This window comes from Sebastes umbrosus, chromosome 12 (genome assembly GCF_015220745.1).
Source record: "Sebastes umbrosus isolate fSebUmb1 chromosome 12, fSebUmb1.pri, whole genome shotgun sequence".
NCBI classification, from domain to species: Eukaryota; Metazoa; Chordata; class Actinopteri; order Perciformes; family Sebastidae; genus Sebastes; species Sebastes umbrosus.
In genome coordinates, this window is record NC_051280.1 from 22,662,557 (window position 1) to 22,680,206 (window position 17,650).

At 40.2% G+C, this 17,650-nt stretch overlaps 1 protein-coding gene across 5 annotated transcripts in view; it reads right to left on the reverse strand.

Annotated features, from left to right (window-relative positions):
• mast3a (microtubule associated serine/threonine kinase 3a) overlaps positions 1-17,650 on the reverse strand; it is a 37,156-nt gene that overhangs the window by 15,822 nt on the left and 3,684 nt on the right. For 2 of the 5 annotated variants that reach the window (XM_037787160.1, XM_037787162.1), the window contains exons 1-6: positions 12,830-13,353; positions 7,974-8,062; positions 7,184-7,256; positions 5,037-5,057; positions 4,751-4,829; positions 1,835-1,992 (exon numbers count right to left, since the gene is read on the reverse strand). In XM_037787160.1, the coding sequence (XP_037643088.1) occupies positions 1,835-1,992; positions 4,751-4,829; positions 5,037-5,057; positions 7,184-7,256; positions 7,974-8,062; positions 12,830-12,915 (506 nt within the window). In that variant the 5' untranslated portion in view covers positions 12,916-13,353. Of the gene's footprint in view, positions 1-1,834; positions 1,993-4,750; positions 4,830-5,036; positions 5,058-7,183; positions 7,257-7,973; positions 8,063-12,829; positions 13,354-17,650 lie in introns of those variants that run through there. The other 3 variants (XM_037787164.1, XM_037787163.1, XM_037787161.1) reach the window with 2 other exon arrangements.

The window sequence follows — 17,650 nt, forward strand, 5'->3', positions numbered from 1 at the left end:
TATGTATGTATGTATGTATGTATGTATGTAGCATGGGCAGGGACACGTCACAGAAAAAAACAACCACATCAACATGTTGCCAACACCCTCCCCAGCCCATTATAAAAGTCCCCAGCAACCTCAAAACCCCCCCCACCACAAGAGCTATTTAGAGGGCTTGTTTAAGTGTTTAATGAGAGCAGCCATGCTAACTGATGAGGAAATTCTATATTTTCATCCATGGGATCACTAGCAGAGGCTTTTCCCCCCCAGAACCACATCACATAATTATCGCACCATATTCAAATCCTCCCTAGCCAGTATGCCATTATTTCTAATCACAAATGAAAGACGTAACGGAACATGTGTTGGTTTGATGCCGAGCAGCTTTCTCACCAAATGTGCTTGTTTACATTTGTGTCTACAGCTCTGCTGCTAAGTAGCACACGGACGCTAACTGCAGTTAGAACTTTCAGTGGTTGCAGTACTGTTAACAGTTTGTCTATTATTTCAAATCCATGTTTGAGTAAGCAGCTGTGTAATAGAGGGGGGGATGTACAGGAGGCTGACACTGCTGCTCCTTGTATGCCTAAAGCTTCTGGAGGTGGTAGTCTTTATAGGAGCTTCACAGCTAGCATCTTCAGGTAGAGCAGCAGAAGTTTCCAAGCACAGTGGAGGAAGAGCAGCAGCAGCATCACATTGCAGCTATGCTTAGACATGGCTCTTGGCTGGGCCAAAGAACTGACAGGTAAATGTAAGCTAACAGGATAACTACAATGGCAGAGAAGAAACTTTGGTTCAATAATGAAAAATACAAATGGCAGCCATTACTTATTTTCTCCCCTTTCATTCTCACTCACAGGCTTTGTCTGAAATCACATACTGTGCACTTCATACCCAATAGGTGTACTCTCATGCAACACACTTTTGCATGAATAAACTGTAGTATGTAACTTTTTGGACGCACTGAGCAGTAATTTACGTCGTCACTTCCCGAGAGCCTCCTTGCCCGTTGGAGACGTGTAACCATGGTAACCCGTGCCAACCACCTCAGAATCAAAGTCTGAATTCATTTAAACTATACATTGCGCCTAGCAAAGTGAAATCTTATACGTACAGTTAAATTGAAGCGTTATTGATGTTACAGAGCTGTCTGTTATGAACATTGTCGTCACTACCGCATTGCATTGTGGGATATTTATGCCACCGTAGTGTCCAGCGTTGCATACTGTAATAATTCACTGGAAATAGTACACAATTTGCGTACTATTGGTTTCATACTAAGGTTTCTGACATACTAAAAAAATCTACTTGACAACACAGAACACTTGACTTGTATACAGACGTTTTATTTCTTATTTTATTGTCGGTCATTGGTGTTTTTTATATATAGTTATATAGTATTTACGTAAACACCTATTTTTCCACGGCTTGTGTACATAACAGCCCTGCCTATTCTTTACCTTTATTTGTATAGCGTTGTTGACCTTGTTCATATTTCTATTATGTTATTTCTATTTCTGTGTTAGTACATCAAGAGAGATGCAAAACAGAGTCAAATTCCTTGTATGTGCGCACGTACTTGGCAAATAAAGGTGATTCTGCCAATCATTTTTTTTCATAAATGAATGTTAGAGATGTAAGCAATGCTGGACTTCAGTGCCATGCCTCATGACATCATCCTCACTCATTTTAACCTACAACAGAGGCGTGGCTCTTTGGTTCCCATTCAAAACAAACTAATCTGATGAGATTATCACTTCTCCCAGCGGAGTGCAGTGTTACAGAAATGTTTGTGTAGTCCACACAAACATCTGCGCAGTATAATTATTGTATAATTCAAATCGAGGGCTACCTGAGACTGCGTGAGCGGAGCCTGACGGGGGGCGAGGCCTGCGCTCCCTCTTCGTCCGCCACACTCTCCGTGCTCCGGAAGTGTTTGAACAGGAAGTGGAGATCATCTTGCGTGGGCTGGAAGGGCAACTGGTGCAATAACTCCTGGGAAGAAGATGACTGGAGGGGGTAAAGACAGAGATGGGGAATGTAAAAGAGAGAAGTGGGAAAGAATAGTGTACAGAGGTCAGTGTACTGGAATATATTGTAAATGTGTAATAAAAACAATAATACTGGCTAAATACTTCTTTACGTCTTCTTTTATTTGCACATTTGTATCCATGTCAGGCCGTGCTTCTGCTGCTTTGATGATATAACATCCTTCGTCTAATAAGAGAGTCACACACTGCTCTCACATTCACTCATTATCCTGTTAATGCTCAGAGACTTAAAGGCTTTCATGCTCCACTATAGATCTGATTTAGATGTAACACTTAACAAGGACATGCCGAGAAAGGCCGCAGTAAAGCAGAAGATCCCTTTAGTTTTAAAAAAAAATGCGTCCGTGAGCTTCAGTGTTCTGCTCTCCTAAAGCAGGATTTTTTTCTTCCCTGCTGCAGCATGCCCCGAGGCACGCAGCAACGGCTGTTGTGTTGGCCATGCATGCTTTAGTTTTCTCTTTCCAAGACAAAATGTGTGACACGCAGCCTGGAATTTATGAGAACTCCCATCTGGCTGGGATCTTGTGTTTCACTGGAGGAAGAGCAAAGGGAAGAAGAGTGGCTCATCTGACTGGCGGAGAGAGAAAAACGTGAAAAGGGGAGAAAAGCACACAGAGTAACAGAAAGTAATGGCTAGAAAGAGGGGGAGAAAGATACCCTGAGGAGGAAACTAGAGACGTGTCAGAAGCGAGCGAGAGAAGCATAAAGACCTCACTGACAGCGAGCCTGAAAAGGGGCATTGTGTGGGGAGGAATGACCTCACCATCTCCGAGCCATGTGGTTGGCCGTACAAAATTACAGCCGTGACAGACGAGAACGGGTATTGTTTTTACAGCCAACTGCAGTTTCAGTAATGACTTTCTAGACAAAGTCTCAAGATAATCAACGCAGAAACCGTCAATAAATAGTTGGGCTCCCCATTTGGACTTTTCCCGAAAGGAAAAGCCACGTGAGGAAATGTGAAGCGCTGTGCAGTCCCTACTCACGTGTGATGTCATCCAGGAAAAAGAAGCACATGCTTTTCAACAAGACCCGTGTTATTTTAGAGATAAGACTTATAATGCCTGTACTTTCCCTCGGTTACAAGGGGCTACACAGAGTACGGCTCAAATCGTTTTGGTATGAAGTCATTTATTTAATGGATGGTCACATGGTAAAATATTAACCAACATCACTCTTGTTGTGTTCCCACTAAAAATAATGTTTATTTTTTAAGTCAGGCAGTAACATTTTGTGTATTTGAATTGTCATGTATGTATAAAACACTCCATCTCTACTATTAATCATTCCAGCAAAACTCTGGGAAAAGAATCTGAGGATTCATGCCTATTTCCTGTCTGTAGAGGAACGTGCGATGAAGGGCCGATGATGGAGAGATGCATCATCGTTGGATATATCCTGTTATGACTGAGTCATTAAAGTAGATAACATCAAATTTCCAGTCAGCTGTTCCTGTATAAATCAACTGCCTGCAGAGAGTATGGTCGACCAGACTGTCGAGTAACGCTGTTGTGATGGTGTGAAGTTTTCCACCCACCTCCGAGAATGTATTCAGTGTCTTTTACTTGCATCGGTTAAACAAATGATCTCAACCGTTTGCTCTGCAGACGCCACAAGGTCTGTGTGAAGTGAAATTGAATATATAATGGTCAGGTCACCCCCTGGTTTTTAAGAAGTTTTGTTTCTTCACCAAGAACAGCGTGATCAGCTTGGATCAAAACAGCCAAAGACATTTCTTTTTTTTTTACAGATTATTTTTTTGGGCATTTTAGAGACTGAGACTGTGGAGAGAGAGAGAGAGCGAGAGAGACAGGGGAGGGTATGACATGCAACAAAGGCTGGAATGAAACTCGGGACGCGCTGTAACCCCTCAGCTACAAAGGCGTTCCGCCAAAGACAAAGTCTATGTCTATAAACTGTCTAAATAAATACATTTATAAATGTCTCTGTCTACCTCTTTGTTGTCTATTTTATGCTCAGTCATTGTGGAGCACTTATGTTTTTGCCACTTTAGATCCAGTGTTTGGTTTGTCCATTCTGGGCTACTGTAGAAACATGGCAGACTCCGTGAAGAGGACCCGTTACCCTGTGTAGATACGAAGGGCTCATTCTAAGATAACAAAAACACAACCATTCTTAGTTTCAGGTGATTATACACTAACGAAAACAAAGTTAGGAATATTATATGCAGTATATAATAATATATAGATTATATTTCTGCTAATGGATCCCCTGAAATGCTACACAGTGTGCCTTTAAACTTTTATATGACAAGCTGAATCTATATCACTTTACTCAAGATATTAAATATGCTTGCAGTCTTTTGCTGCCATCAGTTTGTCATAAGGTATAAAACACCACTTTTACAGCTCATCTAAAGTATGGTCCAGGTGCAGCAGAGCCCTTTTATAAAATAACTGTAAAGCGGGGTCTACTGTAAATCAACAAGCATTTATAGGTGGATTTCTTTCCTACACTGTGTGTGTAATCTGATGGGATTTACGGTCCAGTCAGTCAACACCGTAAGCTTACAAGACACCATGGCCCCGTAAACTGATTGATACACTGAGTATAAGTAACACGGGGAGCTAAATGGTCCCATGGCAGTGGTTTGGAAAGAGGTTGAATATCTGATGAAGGAAAGAGGCAGACCTTACTGCCACTGACGACAGCAAGGAAATACAGACAAGGACAGAGAGAGACAGAGAGAGACTTACAGATACTGATGAACTGGGTGCATTGGTGCAGTATCCAGACGAGGGAACCGACGCCACAGACCACCTTCGCCCGTCCGCTCTGCAGAAACAAAACAGCGACAGACTGCTCAGCGGTAGCTCTCCCTATCACATAGGAAACCTACACATCCTGTTGACTTGCTCCAAACTTCAAAGCTTCGCCTTTTTACACCTGCAATCTGCCCATGCAAGTTAAAAGCGATAAGATCTGATGCTTGAAACAAGTGTGTTGATAAAAAGAAGAGACACCAGATTGTCGTTTTCTTACCTTTCAGTGCGGGCCAGTTGGCTACACAGATGCACAAAAAAGGAGGAAGACACAAATGGAGAAAAAGAGTGAGGAAGAGGGGCAGGCGGAGACACAAAGTGAGAAAGAAAATAAACAGTGTTTAATGAGAGTGACAGAGTAAGTCTGGCTGTCAGAGTCGTAGCATTGTTTGTCTGTCACAGCTCGCAGCCAGTGGCAGTCTGCTGCTGAATACCTGCCAAGCTGCCATCACACTGCAGCACTGAGACCCACAGACACTTAACTCGTGACTCATTATATACACACAAACATACACCAACAGAATGCATTAACAATGTGAATTTATGTGTGAAATTTCCACGTGTAACAGCGCCTCTATTTCCATTGTCCCCCTGCTTTTCCCACCTAATATGGCACTCAAAGGACGTGTGCCAATTTCCCTCACTGATTCAATCTGTGATGACAAGGATGGTCAAATGTTTTCTCTCACAAACCGGCTCTTGGGGGACATGCAGCTAAATCAGGGGTGACACAATGAAATTGGATGGTGGCTGAGATCTGAGGATTAGTCGGGCGAATAATAAGACGTGTGTGTTGTTTTCTCATCTGGTTCATTCATATCCGATATGTATGTCATCCGCTATGTGTCATTAAACGCCTTACTACTGATGCTAGGTTGTTGTATTAAGGTCCTGCAAGGCTTAGGGAGGGGAGAAGATTAAAAACAAGGTTTTGAATCGATGCTGGAATCAATGCCTGGGGTGTAAAAGGAGAAAAAAACGTGTTGGCGGTCCTCACATCCCAAGGTTAAAAAAAAAAGCATCTTTAATGGTAAAGAGGGAGCTGCGGCTATATGCTTGAGGTGGTTCCTTACTATGTTATTCCTTCATTTTGCATTAAAAAGATGTATTTATTCTTTACATGAATGCCAAATATTGCTTGTCTGGCTTTTCCATGTTTGATATGACAAAATAATTGCACAAACAGCGGGGCTATAAAGCTTGTGTGAATAACAAATAAACCCGGCGGAGCTCTCAAAAGTGCAGTCACAGCATCTGTCTCCACACCGGCAGCTTAAAAAGTCTCAATAAATTTAGATGAGTCATGCAGGCAATTCTATCAGGAGGCTTCCCCCTCTCCATCCTCCAGCTTATGGTGCAATACGCCGCACTGCACTGCAACATTAAATGCTAATTCACAACACATGATATTTGAGATAAGCAGCATAGAGTACATTCGGTGGGAGAGAAGCAGAACACTGTTTTCTGCTACTGGACGAGGGTGCCAGTTAAAGCTACTATTCCTCTAAACCCCAGCGAGTCTATAGTTGCAAGGAGCATGATGAGAGGGCAAGCTTTGCAATTTCTCCCCATAATCACAGAAGCCCAGAGTAATGAGTGTGTGCAACGGCTTGCTGCCTTAATTGGCTTGACAAACGCCAAGGCCCATGTCCAGCGAGTGGCCCTGGGGCTTTTCAGCTGGTCGAACTTACTTCTCCATTGCCTCATTTCCACTACAGGGGCAAAAGGAACAAGCCAGGGCATGTTCATTATTCATGCAACTCAGTTTCCTCCAAAACCAAGTTTCTTAGGTTATTTTTAGCATGTTTTTTTATTGTATTCAGCTAAAAATAAGTGAAAATATTGGTGCTCTGGTTAACTTTTGGTTTTGGATTGGTAAAGCATTAACCTTGCTAGGAAATGTTGGCGTTTATTTCTTATGTAAACCTGTCGTAAACAGAAAGTTTTAAGCATCATTGGGCAAATATTCCATAATAACCTTTCAGCATATTGTAATGCAAGTGCTATGAGGGAAAACTACACTTCTGCACCTCCTCATGGCTGTTTTCAGGCTTTAAAATATCTTTGGCCAATCACAGGTCATTTCAGTGAGAGAGCATTTTTTTTAAATCGCCTTGCTTACACTATCGCAATATACTGAATTGTAACCCCTGTATCATGATACATAACGTATCGCCACATTCTTGCCAATACCCCTAGCCCTAGTAAAAACGTGCATTTATTCCAGGCATCTTCACTGCATTGTTTCAGTCTTACCAGTTTTCCAGCTATTGTATTAGGTAGGGAAATTACTACTGCGGTAATGTGGCTGAGCTCATGTGCCTTAGAACAACTCCATATTAGAAAAGCATTTGAGTTCATTCTTACCTGCGGGCAAACTGGAAGTTGGCAGAGGTGCTGGCAGAGACATTTCTGGGACTTTCTGAAGGGCTGCTGCCAGCTGAGGAAACAAAAAATGTTACAGTTACAATTCAACTTTGAAAATGAGCAGATATAAACCTACGTATATGACTATTTCTATGTTGAAACATTCCACTAGCTGTCCCCTTGTTTTACATGATCAGTTTGCAACTTATTTTACTTCACAGTTCAACCTGAAACCAAATATTTTAATTACAGTAACACCCCCGCAGCATTCAACTAGGCCTCTTCCCTGCCTAATCAAATAATCTCAATTTCAGCAGAGACTCCTGTTGTTGATCCCCCCACACCACACACTATTGAAAGGGTCATTTAAGGGTTTTCATGCCAGCAAAGCACTGCCACACCCTGAGACACTTAAATGGGTGCAGAGAATGAATGAGCCTCCACTGTAGCACTTTATGCAGCTGGATGAAGGAATGAGTAGCCTGGAGGGAGCTACATGAAAAAACATCATCATGAGGAAAACTAGTGTATGTCTTTTGCACATTATGATCCGACAGCAATTTGATGAACACATCAGAGGGAAACCAGTGCTGGTCTTGTGAATAAAATTAGGCTGAAGGCGCATATACTAAACAAAAAAGCTAATGTGGTGCATCTCCTCATTCCATCTTCACACGATTGTCTGTGTTCCATGTCTGTGTAAAGCATATGTAATTAGCTTCCAGTCTGCCAAACAGTATCATGCACTGAGCCGAGCAGACACGCAACTAAAAGAACCACAAACAAGTACCTGTGGCAAGTGGGAGAGGTGAAAGAGGTCGTGAGAGCGTGGGCGACGGGGTCCCGACAGCCAAACTCCTTCTCTTGTTGTTACGGGAACTGTGAGAGGAGCAAAACAAACGGCAGAGAGAAAACATTAACAAACACAATCACTCAGCAACGGCCTTTTATTATCAGTGCAGTAAACAGTCAGGTAAAATAAAACAGAGTCCACCTATAAACTTGAGTTGTTGATCGCGATAAGGAGGGCCGCTGATAATGATACTAGTGATGGTGTTTATACAAACACATATACACGCATAGCTACAAACATATGTATGTAAATATATAAACACACACAGAAAGTATGCACTGTGTGTTCCTTTTGGCGAAACACTAAACAGGTCACATTTTTTATGTTCTTAAATGTAGGAAAATAAAAGTGTTTCTGACTACAGGAGTTACCGAAATGATGGAAATACCAAACATAAATCAACATCCTGTGAATACTGAGGAGTACGGACTATGTGGTGAGGTATTACATTAAAGTATCAATGATGATTTGATGATGTCTCCTGTGTCTGGAAGTATTTTCATGTGAGAAGTAAGATGGGAAACATCTGGAAAGAGCTGCGCTTGAACCAGTGGGAGCACCTGATCCAATAAAAACAGCCATGGCTGGTGGTTAATGTTATACAATGACGCAAAGTAACATGTGGACTCAATGACTCCCATGATGACATAACTGTGCAGGCATAACATACTGTCCACGCCGTTAAAGATCCATCACCACAGATGAACACAGTCTGCATCCACACGTAAACAACACAAACAGATCTATAGGTCAGAAAATCAATAATGAGGTGGTTTTTGGTTCAGCAGTTGATGCAACTTTGGATTCAAGCTTTTGGGGCTGCTGTTTGTGTTGTTTTGATGAAAGTTGGGTTTCCCTCTGCCTGCTGGTTGGTTTCACTTGCAACCAGTGCTCCACTTGGTTGGACCAGTTTTTTTTAGGGCTGAACCTATTGCTTTGAAACTTCAACCGTTGCTATGGTAATCGACCTCCAAAATCAGTATTCGAATGCTTCCTTTGTTTAATATACAAGTATGTAATAATAATGTATAAATCCCAAAATAGCCCATGAAATAAGGAATAATCCCACAACATTATTCACTATTCATATTCAACATGAATTATTATTATTTGTTATTCTCAGATGGATATCGCTGCTTGTTATGCGTGGAGGTGAATGTGTGTACAGTAGTGCGACAGCGCCACTGTCCCGAAGGTTTGAATACCTTTGAATATTTCTCACTGAAGCTTCGAAGCCCAAAAAGATGGTATTTGGGACAGTATATTTTGTAGGGATGCACCGATATCGGATCGGATATCGGGCCGATACTGACTCAAATAGCTGGATCGGATATCGGTGACAATGGGTCCGATCTATTCAATTCAATTCTATATACTCTATATACCTTGTATTATATACTGGAATTTTTACTAATTTGTTGCTGCATTAAAAATCTTTACGCTTGAATTGTAATTCCTGTTAATTTTTAAGATTTTATTACCAAGTTGCTGGTGTATTTATTTGTTACATTTTGTTTTACAAAGTTAGGAAAACAATGTTTAAGTCAAGCCTGATGTTGCCTTACACATAATAGAATGATCCCAGTCACTTCCACACAGCGAGGCATACAGCTTGTTAATTAAACACTGGTATCAGAGCGGTACTCGGTATCAGCAGATACCAAAAGGCCCAGGTATTGGTATCAGGACTGAAAAAGTCGGATTGGTTCATCCTTAATATTTTATTAGAATTCCTAACATTGCTAGTGTGCAGCTTTTTTTTGACAAATGAAAAAATCTGTCAATCACTTCCTTGCGCTCCTATAAGGAAACATTTCTCTTAAGAAATATAAAAGTGATGACCTGTTTAAAAGCTGGCAGATGCTACTAGGTGACATTTCTCTGAGCATGACTCACCAACATAGATGCCAGTGGAATCAAGATGCAGTTACTTTCAATTTCAAACATGATTTTATCCAATTCCTGCATATTTGTGCATATACGGTGCCTGGAGGCCTCTGTATGCCACTCTATGTGTGCCAATGTCCTCATACAGGATAGAATTTGGGCTCAGTTTTGTTTACATTCCACACTAAACTGGAAGTAATCCCATCATGCTCTCTGTTTCATCCAGAAGATGTCGATGCCATCTCTCTTTCTCTCTGGCAATGACCAAAAATAATTGGAGGGGCTGAGACAACAACAAAGCCTGACGTTTCTGGGTCGATGCTGACGCAGATTCGTGCAGTATATGGCCCCCCCATACTAAAAGGACTCAAAGTGGCAGCAGAGACGGCACAGCAACAGAGAGGAGGGAGAGCCAATAAATGTCTGACTTTGGCTTCAACGACACACCAACCGCAGAATGACGCTGCGAGTGGGCACCATCTTCTTCTTATCAGAAAAATAAGTAAACAGACACCTTTATCACAGGTGAAAACAATGGCATGAAAGCATCACTGTATCACACCATGACCACGAGAGAGCTTTATCAACACATGGCAGTGATAAGCTTACTCATATTTGGGACTATAACACAGTAGAGGTTTGTAGGGACCGTGCAGGCAGCCATGTAGCATGATGAATGTAGGCCACTGAGATGCAGCAGGCCTGCATGTTTCACATGTCTGCTGATGGTGAAGGGCTGCATTTATTCACTGACTGAGCTCCATTCAACGTCACGTTGTGCTGAATGGGTTACATGATTGATGCATGTTCCTAAGCTACATGGAAAAGAAGTGGATAGTTTGATACTTAGACTTAAAGCAGCAGTAGGTAGAATTAGAGCAAATATGAATTAAAAAAGTTATTTTTTATAAAACTGTCATTCCTGACAGTATAGTGCATGAGATAGGTAATCTGAAATAAATCATGCTCCTCTGTGTCCTCCACAAATGAGAAAGTTTGTGATTCGGCCACCATGTTGAGATCAGTTGAGGAAATACCAAGCACCGCCCACCAGCCGGACAAAACTTTCTCATTTTACAGCTAAACAGTACACTACAAGATGTTTCTGAAAACATTTGAGGCGAGAAATAGACATTACATTAACAGAATATTGATTCATATTTGATCAGCGCTGCTTAGTTTGACCGTTTAATCGGAGTTCGCGAGTGATTGACAGCTGCCTCCATTAAATGAACAGCCAATAGGAACGCTCTCCTTCTGAAATGACCTGTGATTGACAAAAGTCTCTCGTCACAGGGGCTAGATTTATTAAAGCCTGAAAACAGAGCCATGAGGAGGTGCAAAGTCTAGTTATCTCACAGAAAACTTTACAATATGCTGAAAGGTTATTATGGATTTTTTGCCCAATCATGCTGAAAACATTCTGCCTACTGCAGCTTTAACACTTAGTTGGAAAAACTAAGCCTATATTAATGCATAAAAGATGAGATGCTTTCTTCCACAACATTAGCAATGGGTGTTGCAGTTTATGTCATTGACAGCAGCATTTCACTATAGAAATATTGGGACAAAAGAACTAACAATGCCATAAATTATGATTAGCTCACTATGAACTCACTGATAGCCAAAGACACACATGGAAGGCACATTTTACTGCTCTACTTTGTGAGGGCTGATTACATTTATCTCGCAGATAAAAAGCACATCTACACTCCTACTTAATCACATCAGTGTATCGATCCGTGCTGGGACTTTATGTTGTGTCGCTTTATGCGACAGCTGGTCTAGCAGACAATGCAGTCTGCTAGTCCCCCATACACAACACAACACTCTACAATGGCCACGTTTCTCCGTCGGAAACAAAAACTAGGGCGGATGTTAGCAGCCGACACATAGAGTAAACGTACTGTAGGGCTATATCACACACACAGACTAAACACCACAATGGCATTATTATCAGTGGGAGAGCTGTGTGTGCTGGTAATGCCACCAAATATCAAACATTAATGAAAGACCTAGAAGATGTCTGTGTTTCTGTATATTTTCACTCTAACGTTGGCTTCAATCACTTGATTTCAATGTGTTTTTTATGATTTTATGCTATGTATTTATTTTGAAATTGTGCATTTATGTTGTGGTGTCTGAAACTTTAATGTATGTTTTAAATGCTGCTGTCTTGGGCCAGATCTCTCTTGCAAAAAGAGATTCTTAATCTCAATGAGTACTACCTGGTTAAATAAAGGTTAAATAAAAAAAAATAAATAAATAAAAAATAAAACACTATGGTGCTACCTGGTTAAATAAAGGTTAAATCATTTTTTTTTTTAAATAAATAAATAAAACACCATGGTGCTACCTGGTTAAATAAAGCTTAAATTAAAATAAATTAAAAATTAAATCACTATGGTGCTACCTGGTTAAATAAAGGTTAAATAAAAATAAATTTAAAATTAAATCACTATCGTGCTACCTGGTTAAATAAAGGTTAAATAAAAAAAATAAAAAAATAAAATAAATTGAACACTATGGTGCTACCTGGTTAAATACAAATAAATAAAAAATAAAACACTATGGTGCTATCTGTTTAAATAAAGGTTAAATAAAAAATAAATAAAAAATAAAACACTATGGTGCTAACTGGTTAAATAAAGGTTAAATAAAATTAAATAAAAATAAAAATAAATAAAACACTGTGGTGCGTTTACGGGCTGTGAATAGCTCAACATAAACGTTCAACAAATTGCTGTTTTGTCAGACAGTGAATGGCTCAGCTCAGCTCAGCTCAGCTCAGCTCAGCTCTGCAGGGAGCTGATGACAACTACAAGGCAGAGCAGACGTTTTGCAGCAGACTGCATTGTCCACATATTCATTCAGAAAGCCTATAATCTAAAACAGGCTGGTTTTACCTTTTTGATCTCTTCATCATGGCTCCAGTCACAAAGCTAGTTTTGTAGCTAGGCAACACGGTCCAGTAGTAGTTCTGGTCAGACATGGTTGATGTTGTAGGTGGTGACCGATTAATCCAATCCAAGATATGAGGAAACGGTGCTACTGTTAGAGTGGGAGCATCATGTTTTCTCTGGAGGAGTTGTTATTACTGCTGGAGGTGGTAGAGGAGGTGGAGGAGGTGGAGGTTGTTAGGCCAGTACGCAGTGTACAGCGGCTGAAACTCCATTTATCTCCGGTACAAACTGACCCAGACCAACCAGGCAGCTCGGGGATGATGATGAGCGACTGCTACAGCCATGTCCGCTCTCTGCTACCTTCTTCTTCTTCCTCTGCTACCGGCTGAATGTCCCAAACAGTCCGTGATCTGCTGGATGTGACATTATCGAGTGATATCTACGGCCAAGATGAAGAGACTCTGAGTGATACAAAGTTTCCAGCAGCAACGCACCAACCACCGCGCAGCCGCGTCAGCACCGCGCGCCGGAGGGAGGAGGGGACTAATGACGCCTTCAAGGACTGTCTGACATATTTATGTTGAGGACAAAAAAAACACACAAATGAAACCACTCTGAGAATAAAACAGAAATAATAATTATAATAATCAATCATTTTATACTTGTTAACATTTTCTCAGATTTTTTGCATTGTACTATAGAAATATTTGGTTGCTATGGTTACAGTGACAAAGACACTTAATTATTAATTTAATTTTAATTCTCACAAAGTTCCACATTCCCAAGTGTAAATTTACTAAAAAAAAAAAAACTTCTTTGTTTTTATGAAAGAAATGGATCTATATCTGTCATGTCTAGGGAAAAGGTAAATAAAGAGAACGCGCTAAGCAGCAGACGTGTGGTCCCTGTTATTGGATTCAATTCGAATATCCCTGCTTAATTCAGGAGTAAGGCAGCGATATAACAATATCTATCAACAATTTTTTCCTCACATAACAAAAAAGCAATGAAAACAATGAATGTATGCAATATCTTTAATGTTTTTAAGTGAAATTATTGTCATACTCTCGCGTGGTTCTTTTTTATTATTATCTACTTATTTATTTATTTTCATTGTGTGTTTTTTTTGCTTTCATGTTTGTTATAGCTCTTAGTTTATGTTTTTGCTATTCTTATTTTATATTTAAATGTTTTTAATATTTTCTGCTGTTACTATGTATACTGTAATTTTGAAATAAAAAAAACAAAACAGAAAGAAGACTTGAGGAATTGTGTATTTCCAGTAACATCAAGCATTTAAGCTCCGGTTACATTAAAGATCCATCACCACAGATGAACACAGTCTGTATCCACACGTCAACAACACAAGCGGATCTATAGGTCAGACAATCAATGATCAGATTGTTTTTGGTTCAGCAGTTGATGAAACTTTGGATTCAAGCTTTTGAGGCAGCTGTTTGTGTTGTTTTGATGAAACTTGGGTTTCCTTCTGCCCTGCTGGTTGGTTTCACTTGCAACCAGTGCTCCACTTGGTTGGACCAGTTTTTTTTAGGGCTGAACCGATTGCTTTGAAACTTCGACCGTTGCTATGGTAATCTACCTCCAAATCAGTATTCGAATGCTTCCTTTGTTTAATATACAGCTATGTAATAATAATGTATAAATCCCATATCCACTAATATGTTTATTGGGTTTTCTTATTTTCACAAACACAATAAGAATAAATAAAACAAAACAGCAACAAACACTGGTACAGCTCAGATAAAAAAATGTATATAGCAGGTCATAGGAAATAGTCCATAGTGCAGGGAAGTCACAGGATATATGAGTTCATGTTCAAGAGACTCCTTGTGAGATAATGGAGGAGAGATCAGGTCCAATATAATTCAGAAAGGGCTGCCATATATTGTGGAACTGATCTACTTTGGCATGTAGAATATTTGTGAGATATTCCAAAGGGACCATCTCAAATATCACTTTTCACCAGCCTTTAACAGAAGGTTTCTTATCACTGATCCATTGTAGTAATATATTTTTTTCTAGCAGCAAATGTAAGAATGTTATATAACCTTTTGTTGGCTGCATAATTATATTTGTACTTGGGATTCCTAAAATCAAAGACATTGGATTAATTTCTAAATCCTTATCAAATATCTTTTCCATTTCACATAATATTTCAGACCAGTACTTCTGTAATTTATGACACGACCAAAGGCAAAGGGTTAAGGTACCTATTTCGGTTTGACATTTGAGACACAGAGTTGGTTCAGCAGTTGATGAAACTTTGGATTCAAGGTTTTGAGGCTGCTGTTTGTGTTGTTTTGATGAAACTTGGGTTTCCCTCTGCCTGCTGGTTGGTTTCACTTGCAACCAGTGCTCCACTTGGTTGGACCAGTTTTGTTTAGGGCTGACCCAATTGCTTTGAAACTTCTACCGTTGCTATGGTAATCGACCTCCAAATCAATATTCGAATGCTTCGAAGTATGTAATAATAATGTATAAATCCCAAAATAGCCCATGAAATAAGGAATAATCCCACAACATTATTAACTATTCATATTTAACATTAATTATTATTATTTATTCTCAGGTGGATATCGCTTGTTGTGTGTGGAGGTGAATGTGTGTACAGTAGTGCGGCAGCGCCACTGTCCCGAAGGTTTGAATACCTTTGAATATTTCTCACCGAAGCTTCGAAGGCAAAAAAATGGTATTTGGGACAGCCCTAGTTTGTTCAAATGTGGTATATTTTGTAGGGACGCATCGATATTGGATCGGATATCGGGCCGATACTGACTCAAATAGCTGGATCGCATATCGGTGACAATGGGTCCGATCTATTCAATTCAATTCTATATACTATATATACGGTATTATATACTGTATATACTATTATATACAAACTCCGGTTACATACCTGCTTATTTATATCTTTTAAAACATCTATAAATGTAAATGTCTTCTTCAAAAAAGAAGAAAAATATTTTTTTGTAATTAAATTTGATGATAATCCTAGCAAAAATATTTTATTCCTAAATGTAAATTTAGAAACCTTGTTTTGGTGTTTTAGGGAAGGATGTTAAACTATGTGTACATAACAAAAAGGTCAATAAAGCAGCAGTGGGTAGAAATGGAGCAAATATGGTTAAAAAAAAATGTGTTATTTTTATAAAACGGTCACTATGTCCTGACAGTTGAACAGTATATAGGTAAGGTGAAAAAATCATGCTCCTCTATGTCCTCCGGTGTTCCTAATGGCATCTGCAATATTTCACAGACCGGAGGAAAACCACCAATCAGAGCCGAGTTGGAGCCTGCCGTCTCTGAGCAGCTGTCAATCACTCGCCAACTGCGACCAAACGGTCAAACTAGGCAGCGCTGATCAAATATTAATTAATATTCTGTTGCTGTAATGCCTATTTCTCACCTCAAATGCTTTCAGAAACATCTTGTAGTGTACTGTTTAGCTGTAAAATGAGAAAGTTTGTGACCCGGCAGCCATGTTGAGATCAGTTGAGGAAATACCAAGCAACCACAACCAATAGGAACGCTCAATAGGAACACTCAATAGGAACGCTCAATAGGAACGCTCTCTCTCTGAAATGACCTGTGATTGGCCCAAGTCTCCCATCACGGACTAGATTTTCTAAAGCCTGAAAACAGAGCCATCAGGAGGTGCAGAAGTCTAGTTTTCTCTCAGAACACTTGAATTGCAATGTGCTGAAAGGTTATTATGGATTTTTTGCCTAATGATACCAAAAATACTCTGCCTACTGCAGGTTTCATTTAAATTCTTGTTTCATTTTAGCTTCTTGTTTGTTTCATAATATTTTGTCTAGTGTTTTGTACCCCTGGCTGTTTTGTTTTGTTACTTTTTTTAATTATATACTGTCCCCTGTATACTGATTTTGTATTTATACATTTATAAATAATAATTAAAAAAACTAATTAAAAGTTTTCATGGATTTCAAGGACTGTGCAGCACATGTCCCCAAGAATTCAAACATTATTTATGATAAAACTGAAATCATCAATTTTCTGGGTCACGGTAGCAGCAGGCTAAGCAAGCAAGGTAGTCCAGGCATCCCTCTACCCAGCAACGTTTTCCAGCTCCTCCTTGGGCACCCCGAGGCGTTCCCAATCCAGATGAGATCTATAATCTCTCCAGCTTCTTCTGGTTCTCCTACCAGTTGGATATGCCTGGAAAACCTCCAGAGGAATGCACCCAGGAGGCATCCTTATCAGATGCTGAAACCACCTCAACTGGCTACTTTTGATGTGAGGGCGCGGCGGCTCCACCCAAGGTTAAGCCAACAGAGATCATCTGCAAAGAGCAGAGAAGCAATTCTCAGGTTCCCAAAACCGGGCATTTACTTCCCCCCAGCTGCACCTTGAGATCCTATCCATGAAAATCCCAAACAGAAACTGGAGGAGCCCAACAAACGTGTTTGACTTCCTCCCTAGAATACAGACACAGCTCTCACTCCGGCTGTATAGACCTTTTCAAACTTGACAACATAAACATTCTAAATGGGTCCCTTTGTTTTTCTTGTTCCAATGTTTACCAATGCAGTAGCTGACAGGAAGTAAACTTGGACCAAAGCTGTTGCTCTAGCAACAGAATGGCAATGGAACGGTCTATAAGGACCCCCCCAGGAACACGGTCGTAAGCCTTCTCCAAGCCACAAAACATATGCAGACTGAATGGGCAAACTGCCATAACCCCTCTAGTAACCCTGCAAGGGTAAAGAGCTGGTCCACTCTTTCATGACCAGGATGAAATCCGCATTGCTCCTCCTGGATCTGAGATTCAACAAATCAGTC